The 9,980-nt window shown below is 40.7% G+C and overlaps 1 protein-coding gene across 1 annotated transcript; it reads left to right on the forward strand.

Annotated features, from left to right (window-relative positions):
* The first annotated feature begins 8,791 nt into the window (after positions 1–8,791).
* LOC136700253 (olfactory receptor 52Z1P-like) lies at positions 8,792–9,739 on the forward strand. The gene has a single exon (XM_066675533.1). It carries the CDS (start codon positions 8,792–8,794, stop codon positions 9,737–9,739), a length of 948 nt encoding a protein of 315 aa, XP_066531630.1.
* The last annotated feature ends 241 nt before the right edge of the window (positions 9,740–9,980 follow it).

Consider the following 9,980-nt stretch of genomic DNA (forward strand, 5'->3'; position numbering starts at 1 on the left):
CATGTTTTAACCAGGGGTGTTGGGAGAGGGTCAAGTTGAGAAGTGGAAGGTTTAGATTTATGGATGAGATCAGAGATATTGGAGATGGTTGGAAGTTGAAATGTAGTAAATGGGTGAATATAAAGGGCTGGAACTGGAGAAAATAATGTACAGAGAGTGTCAGGAAGCAATTGTTGGTGTATCAGATCTATTTTGGTATTGAAGAATGACATTAGTAAGTTGCAATGGTCGGCAGAGTAGAAATGAGAAGGCAAAGAGTCTGGTGGGCGGAGAGTGGAGGTGACCAAAGAAAACAGGGCCCGTGTGTTTCCATCACCAGCTCTAATTAGTTGGGAGAAGTACTGGGATTTTGCTGTGCGAAGGTTGTCTTTGTATAGAAGGAGATGGTTATGATACAGATCCTTATGGATTGTGAGTCCAGTTTTCTTGAAGAGGCGCTCCAGCTGGCGTCCAGTAGCTTTGAGCTGACGTAGGTAAGTTGTGAACCAAGGAGCGGAATGGGTGAAAATGACAGTCCTGGTTTTTAAAGGAGCGAGTGAGTCCAGTAGAGAGTGAAGTCCGGTGTTATAGAGTTGTACCAAATCATCAGTAGTGGCTGAATTACTCGGATTTGGAAGACTGTCAATACCTGATAAAAGTGAGGTTAGATTAACATTTTTGATATTACGATATGTAATGGTACGTGGTGGTCTATTTTTAGATAAAGCCATATTGATTTTGAAAGAAATAACAGAATGATCAGAGACAGGGAGTTCGTTGGCAGTACAGTTGTGTGGAGTTACACCAGAACAGCAGACCAGGTCCAAGGTATGTCCATTAGAGTGAGTTGGGAAGTTGACATGCTGTTGTAATCCGAAACTGTCCAGGCAAGATGTAAAATCCTTAGTGGTGATGTGGTTTACATTGTCCATATGTATGTTGAAATCACCAAGCAGAATAATATTGGAAAAATGTAAACAGAGGAAAGTGAGAAATGCTGAAAAGTCATTTATGAAATGACTTGGGAGGACGATAGATAGTAGCCAGAACAGTTGGTTTTGGACCATGCAGCTGTATGGCTACTACTTCAAATGTGATGTAAACAGGTAAAATGAGTGTGGTGGCTTTCAACTGCTCACGGTAAAGTATCGCGATACCTCCTCCTCGACCAGTAACACGTGGCTGAGAGATGTAAACAAACCCAGCCGGCGTGAGCTCATTCAGCTGGGAAAAGTCCCCTGGTTGTTGCCACGTCTCAGTAAGACAGAGAATGTCGAACTTACGGTCGAGGAGGATGCCCCGGAGGAGAAGGCTTTTACCCGTGAGGGACCGAGTGTTGAGAAGCCCGACGTTAGCTTCACAATGGTCCGTGGATTCAATGGTGTTAGGCGACCTAGCTATCCTGACTAAGACAGCACGGTCCACTTTCCTGTCAGGGTTTCTCCAAGGGCGACGAGATTTAGACCAGATGGTACTTATGGCCAAGGAGTTGTCAATGTGGAAGTTCCGTCGGGATCCGCGGTGGATGTATCTGCGTCGAGGAGGCCGGGCGATGTCCGGGAGGATGTGAAGTACTGGCGGCACAAGGGGCAGGTGGAACTGCAGCTTGAGAAGTTCAGCAGCTGACGACTGGTTTAAGGTTGCAGATGGATGAATTACTGTGGACAATACAGCCCAAGCGAAGACAAACCTTACAAACAAGACATTAATCCACATGGCGAAAAAGTAGAGATAGGAGACAGCAGGAAAATAAATAAATAAATAAATAACCGGAGAGCAGCGGCAGCTACACGCGCCAGCGTTCATTCTCGAGGCTAATCACTGGATGATTGTCTTTTGTCTTGCAGTCCTTCTTCCAGGGGCAGAACTGGCACCTTTTTCTTTTGAGTGACCCAGCTGCAGACTCAGGTGGATCAGGACAAGATGCTACTCCCTGAACAGCTTCCACAATGGCTGCAGAGGCTTCTGTGCGGGGCAGGCGCTCCCTTCTCTCAATACACGGGGTGACAAGAGCCTTTCCCAACTGCTCAAGGAACATCCTTCTCTTGTTTTTCTTCCCTGACATCCAAGTTGGGTTGATCTCCTGCCATCAAAAGCCCTTTTTAGCCCTGCAGGTCAATCTCATCCATTTTTTTTTCCAGTTTTCTCCATATTTCCGGAAACCCTCCAAATTTGTGTTTTCCAGGATGATTTTTTCGATGGCTGGTGTGATGAACAGGAGAAAGGTGGATAACATGTCCTGGACATGGGCAGCCAAATACCTTGTTGGCCCTGGAGTCATCCTTATGATGTTTGATGCTGCTGTTCTTCCCTGGTTGCTGTCTGAATTTGATGAGGACCATGCAATTTTGCCATTCTTTGACAAAAAAGTCTCTCTGTCAGCGTGAGGGATTTCCTCTTCATCTGAAGATGCATCATCCTCTGGGTTGCATTCCTCCCCATCTTCCTCTTCAGATACATCTTCTTCCTCTTGTTCCTCCAGAGCTCCTGAAAATATCTCATCCAGGACCTGTTGGGCACTGAAATGTCTATTCATGGCTTCAGCAAGCAACCAACTGGGGTACTTTGATTCAGGGTCCCATCAAAGAAACTCCGACCTAAGAACTGATCACGTGTTATTAGGCCAGAGTTTATTTTATGTGTGTGTGTGTGTGTGTGTGTGTGTTAGAGGGAGTTTGTGTGTGGCCTTTGAACTTTTTTTCTGGTGTTTAAATGCTTTTATAATTCACGGGTCAAAAATGACCCATAAGACAATCTTTGAACCCTAGTGGTGTACAGCTCACATGGAAACATAAACAAAAACAAAGTATCATTTTTTCTAATGAAGGGGTCTCTTTAGGAAAAGTCATAAAATTTCAAGTTGGAAAAAGATAGTTTAAGGTATTTTTTCTACAGCTAAACATGGTAGTGGGTCACTTTTGACCTGCAAGACAACACAAGGGTTAAACTGCTAACTCTGGAAACTGGCATCAAATACATTGTTTTTTATTTTCAAAATACTATCAGGTTTGTCAGTGATAACACAGAATTTTTTCTTCATTTGTGTAAGCAATTTAACAAATTACAGTAAATGTCCCAACTTTTTTAAATGTGTAATATATATACAGTCATGGCCAAAAATGTTGGCACCTCCTGAAATTTTTTTTCTCCAAGAAAATTATTGCAATTACACATGTTTTGTTATAGAAATGTTTATTTCCTTTGTGTGTATTGGACCAATACAAGAAAAAGAGGAAAAAACAATTGATACAATTTCCTGCAAAACTCCAAAAGTGGGCCAGATAAAACTGTCACCATCAACTTAATATTTGGTTGCATACGCTTTGGAAAAAATATCTGAAATAATTAATTCATTCATTCATTATCTGTAACCGCTTATCCAATTCAGGGTCGCGGCGGGTCCAGAGCCTACCTGGAATCATTGGGCGCAAGGCAGGAATACACCCTGGAGGGGGCGCCAGTCCTTCACAGGGCAACACAGTCACACACACACACACACACATTCACTCACACACTCACACCTACGGACACTTTTAAGTCGCCAATCCACCTACCAACGTGTGTTTTTGGACTGTGGGAGGAAACCGGAGCACCCGGAGGAAACCCACGCCGACACTGGGAGAACACACCACACTCCTCACAGACTGTCACCCGGAGCGGGATTCGAACCCACAACCTCCAGGCCCCTGGAGCTGTGTGACTGCACCAACGTGCTGCCCTATCTGAAATCAATCACTTTCTATAATCATCAACAAGTTTCTTACACTTCTCAACTGGAACTTTGGACCACTCTCGCCTTATAAACTGCTCCAGGTCTCTTATATTTGTAGGGTGCCTTCTCCCAACAGCAATTTTGCTAGTACGGACCACACCCGTAGAGGCTGAAACAGGGAGGTGAACTCAGAAGTCTTTTGGGGAAGAGTTCTGGGCGGCTTATGAATGCCTATGAAGCCGGACCCCCCTGTTGGATAAATGAATATGAGAAAAGGGTGGAGACGAGGTGGAGGCAGGAGCAAGTTTAAAACAGGAGGTTTAGCGGGTTGATAAACGCCGAACACGGCTCAGAATATGGGGATCAGCAGGAATGACCCAGCACGGAGGAGCGAGCTAACATCGTGAAGCAGTCGAGTCCACATCCATCTCCTGAACTAAATGAGGCGAGTTTGTCTGACGTGGAACTGACATGAATTTGCAGGGTATATATAGGGCTGAGAAGACCTACTCCCAAAATTATGTTATTACACAACTTCACTCTCAAGCTGTTCAATGGGATTTAGATCCAGACTCATTACTGGTCACTTCAGTACTCTCCAACACTTTGTTTCCATCCATTTCTGGGTGCTTTTTAAAGTATATTTGGGGTCATTGTCCTGCTGGAGAACCCATGACCTACGACAACATCATAGCTTTCTGACACCGGGTCCTGCGTTGCTACCCAGAATCCTTTGGTAATCTACAGATTTCATGATGCCTTGTACACAGTCAAGCCACCCAGTGAAATAGAACAACCCCAAAACATTTTTTAACCCCCACTATATTTAACTTTAGGTATTGTAGTTAGTTTGTAGGCTTCATTCCATTTTCAGTAAACAATAGAACGATGTGCTTTATCAAAACTTCTCATCTGTCCACAAAACATCTTCCCAGAAGGATTTTAGCTTACTAATGTACGTTTTAGCAAATTTCAATCTAGGTTTTTTATGTCTCTGTGTCAGCAGTGAGGTCCTCCTGGGTCTCCTGCCATAGCGTTTCATTTCATGAAAATGTCAACAGATAGTTCGCGCTGACAATGATGCACCTTGTGCCTGCAGGACAGCTTGGATTTCTTTGGAACATAATTGGGGCTGCTTATCCACCATCCGGACTATCCTGCATTGCAATCTTTCAACATTTTTTCTCTTACATCCACATCCAGGGAGATTAGCTATAGAGCCATGGGTTGTAAAGTTGTTGATTATGTTGCAACCGTGGACAAAGGAACATTGAGATCTCAGGAGATGGACTGTTGATATTTTTGTGAGATTTTTGTTCTCTTTCTGTTCTCTATGCTCAACATATGCACAAACAGACACAATGCAAATATTGAGTCAAACCTTTTTATCTTGTTTCAGGGGTGATTTTTAGATTGCCTATACTTGTTACTTGCCACAGGTGAGTTTAAACCAGCATCACAGGCTTGAAACTGATGTATTTACTCACATTTTTGAAAATGTGCCAATAATTTAGTTTTTCAGTGAAATTATATCAATTTTGGCTTGCTTTTTTGTGTTGTTCCAATACACACAAAGGAAAAAATGTGTATTACAAAACTGCAATACATTTTCAACATAATTGCCAACATTTTTGGCCATGACTGTAGGCCTAGCTTGTAGTTATTTTATTTGTTTATTTGTATTCATGAATTTATTTATAGTACATTTATTATGTTTATTTGTTTGTTGCTTCTAATTCAATTGTAACTTAATAATTAAAAATGTAACACAAATAAGTTTAATAAAGTCATTGAATTAATTCAGTTGTTTGCTTAATTTTGTGTTGTGATTAGTAGTATTTTACAGCACCCTCCATAATTATTGGCACCCCTGATTAAGAGGTTTTCTTTGGCTTCTAATTGTTCCTTTTTTAAAATAATTTAGGAAAACAATGCATAGAAAGAGAAAATTCAAAGTTTTAACTCAAGTGCCTTTATTTGATGGGGGAAAAAAGATCACACATTAAGAAATACATTTTATTAATGAAATCATGTGTGCCACAATTATTGGCACCCCTGGTGTTAGTACTTTGTACATCCTCCTTTGCCAACAAGACAGCACTTAGTCTTCTCCTATAACTCTTCACAAGATGGGAGAATACAGAAATAGGGATCTTCAACCATTCCTCTTTGCACAACCTCTCTAAATCATCCAGAGTCCTTTGTCTTCTACTTTGCACTCTCCTCTTCTGCTCACCCCACAGGCTTTTTATTGGGTTGAGGTCTGGGGATCTGCCCCTGGGGATGGCCATGAGAGGAGCTTGATTTTGTGCCTTGTTAACTATTTTTGAGTAGATTTGGCCACATGTTTAGGGTCATTATCTTGCTGAAAGGCCCAGTGACAACCCATCTTCAGCTTTTGGGCAGAGGCCACCAGATTCTGATTCAAAATGTCTTGATATTTCAAAGAGTTTGTGGTCCTATCCAAGGTTCCTGGGTCCTTTGGAGGAGAAACAGGCCCACAGCATCACCGATCCTCCCCCATACTTCACAGTGGGCATGAGGTGTTTTTCTGCGTACTCATCCTTGGTGTTACAGCAGACCCACTTAGAGCGTTTGTTGCCAAAATGCTCTATCTTGGTCTATCTCAGTACTGCTTGGCAAACTCCACCTGTTTATGCTTATGAGTATGACTCAGAAAAGGCTTTCTCCATGCATGCCTCTCAAACAGCTTGTTGGCATGTAGATAGTGCCTGATGGTGGTTTGGGAGACCTCGTAACCCCAAGATGCTACCATTTGATTAAATTCTCTTAAAGTGAGCTTTGGAGAACTTTTTACTTATTTTACCGTCATTCTCACTGTGTGTGGTGGCAAGATACACTAACGTTCTCTTCCAGGCTTTGTCACAGTTCCAGACATTTTGAAAAGTTTGATGATTGCTCTGACCATAGATAAGGGCATCTGCAGATGAGTGGTTATTTTCTTGTAGCCATTTCCTGATTTATGAAGGTCAACACACTTCTGCCTTACTTGAATAGTGTGTTCTCTTGTCTTTCCCATGTTTAATAGTGAGTAAGAGAAATAGGTCTCTGTGTAACACCATATTTATATCCCAGGTGTAACTGGTGGCTTCTTCTTTTCTCTGCATTGTGTTGGTTAATAATGGCCGGACCACCGACAAGTTTTGGAGAGCATCTCCATTTATTGGCTGACAAAACTCATTATCTGTAACTGCTTATCCAGTTCTGGGTCTCGGTGGGTCCAGAACCTACCTGGAATCATTGGGTGCAAGGCAGGAATACACCCTGGAAGGGGCGCCAGTCCTTCACAGGGCAACACAGACACATTCACTCACACCTACAGACACTTTTTGAGTCGCCAATGCACCTACCAATGTGTGTTTTTGGACTGTGGGAGGAAACCAGAGCACCCGGAGGAAACCCACACAGACACAGGGAGAACACACCAACTCCTCACAGACAGTCACCCGGAGCGGGAATCGAACCCACAACCTCCAGGCCCCTGGAGCTGTGTGCCTGTGACACTACATTCTACACTCCGGTTAGCAATCACTCACTCTAAGCCCCGCTCCCACCAAATGCCACAGAGAAAAGGGGCGCAGGGAGGGCGCACACAGTAATGTACTGAATACAACAAACGATTATACAAAACATACCTGACAAAACAGTGATCAAGATATCACACTCCGGTTAGCGATCACTCACTCTAAGCCCCTACACCAACCAAACAAAGACATTGTTGTTTATTACAGATGGTTTACTTCCCAAACTTTCACTCACTGATCCTGCCAAATGCCACAGAGAAAAGGGGGTGGAGGGGCGCAAAATTACTCCTTACAAAGGAGCTGTCCCCAAAAACCAAACGTAGGGGTACAAAAGAGAAGATTAACAAAAGAAAGGTTCTACACACCAACCGGAGTTACACAGACATGTCAGGTAAGTTAAATAAACAAATAAATTTTGTGGAATTCTACATAAGTAAACATGAAGATAGCAAATGAAGACAGAATATAACTGAACACTATTTACAAGGAATTGACATTGTTACACAGGGAACAGGAAGTGATGAATTACTAATTAAAGATTCCTAGGTGTTTTGATCCACTTTATACACTACAGTAGAAATGATATAAATGGTTCAAATACATGTATTTCCGAGAAATTGTTAAGGGTGCCAATAACTGTGGAACAGGTCATTTTATTGGAAATAATAATTTCTTAGTCAGGGTTTATACTTTTTTTTAAGGTTGCATTATGAGATTATGCTTCTGCAATAAAAAAAATAGGCAAAAAAAATTTAAGGCTTTTAACACATTTTAACTAGGGGTGCCAATAGTTATGGCAGGCGCTATAGCAGTAATATTAGTAGTAGCCTTCAACCAAAATAAGCTAAAGTTCTTTGTAGAACCTAAGAGCTTAAAAATGGTTCCCTTAAGAACCTAAAAAGATTTCAGATCATGCTAAACTGTTCCTCAAAGAACCATGTAAATTATTTTAAGTTCCACAGAAAATCAACCTTTTCAAAAGAATCGTTTCTATATCTAAATAAAACAAATAGGACTCTAAATATAAACTTAAATGTCAGATCAACTCATTCTGAAAAATCAAGCATTTAATTGTAATCCCAATAATATCACCAAATCTAGAATGTGGTTAAAACGCAACAGTTGTATTCACTTAAATTACATTCATATCCTCAAGTAAACACATAAAAAATTTAAAGCCCTAGATGGAATATGAGTCACTTAAATTACTACATTTTTAATCAAGATAAACTGCCCTTTTAGAGCCAACACAGATTCCATTTCTGTAAGAAGAACCCTCCTGAATTCTGCAGTTAGTCCAGTGGAGAGCTGCTGTGTTTTACTGTTGCGATAGAAACAAAAGAGGGTTGAACTCTGATCTGTCCATCAGTTCCTGAAGAACTCCCCATTGTGAAAATATTTTAAAATGTATAAATGTACACAGCCTCAGTAGATCCGCACCTTTGATATTTACTGGATGGTGCCAGTTTGATTTAATTAATTTGATTGCTGCCAGCAACAGAACGGCCAGACAAGTCTATTCCATGTTTCTAGAGGGAGAATGTATTGAGAACTAATGGATTTTTCCACAAATTTTACATATTTATTTTTGGAGGGACATGTAGAGTTGGAGAAGTACAGATATATTTATTTTACAATAACTCTCATTTTCTACATCCTCACCATCTGCTTTAATGCTCTTGTTATTTATGTCATTTACACAGACAAACATCTCCATGAACCAATGTACATCTTTATCACTGCTTTACTCTGGAATTCTCTCTTTGGAGCCACTATGTTTTATCCTAAATTTCTGACTGATTTGTTATCAGAAGTACAGATGGTATTTTATCAGTCTTGTGTGTCCCAAGCTTTCTGTATCAACACTTATGTAACTGCAGAATTTATTCTTTTATCAGCAATGGCCTATGACAGATACGTGTCCATCTGTAAACCCCTACAATATTCAACTCTTGTAAAACTGTCCACTGTCCGGAAACTTTTATTCTTCTGTTTTATTTTACCTGCATGTGGAAATGGTATATTAGTAATATTAACATACAGACTCAGGCTGTGTAAGTATAAGCTGGACAGAATTTACTGTAATAATTATGCAATTGTTAAACTAAGCTGTGGTGACATATCTGTAAATAATATTTATGGAGCATTTAATTTCAGTCTTCTTGTGTTTCCTCCAGTGATCTTCGTCATCTTCTCATACATGAGAATTCTTGCTGTGTGTTTAAGGAATTCAAAAGATTTCAGGAGAAAGGCGCTACAGACCTGCTTCCCTCATCTGTTAATCTTCATTATTTTCTTAATCAATGCTTGTTTTGATGTCATCAATACCCGCCTGGAATCACACATTCCTCACATTATTTCTATGGTGATATCGGTGGAATATTTGATCATTCCTCCTCTGTTTAACCCCATTATATATGGACTGAAGATGCAGGAGATTCTGAAAAGGATCAAGATGTTAATTTTCCAACTGTGGAAGAAAGTGTCTTTTGTCAGAACCTGATTATTTTCTCAATGTGGGTCTCTTTGACTGTTTATAGTTTGAAAATCATTGACTGATGTGAATATACATGAATGGTAACATAATAATAAAGATTAAGGCCATAAGCTGAACTCTCATATTCTTGTAGGAATGCCCTTGTAGGAGAGCCATTTAAGCTGTCTGTGAAACTGTAGCTTTTACTTGATATTTACAGGATGTTATGACATTTGTGGACACCTGGCATGAAATGGAGTACATTAAT

The sequence above is a fragment of the Hoplias malabaricus genome, chromosome 6 (genome assembly GCF_029633855.1).
Source record: "Hoplias malabaricus isolate fHopMal1 chromosome 6, fHopMal1.hap1, whole genome shotgun sequence".
In the NCBI taxonomy this organism is placed as follows: Eukaryota; Metazoa; Chordata; class Actinopteri; order Characiformes; family Erythrinidae; genus Hoplias; species Hoplias malabaricus.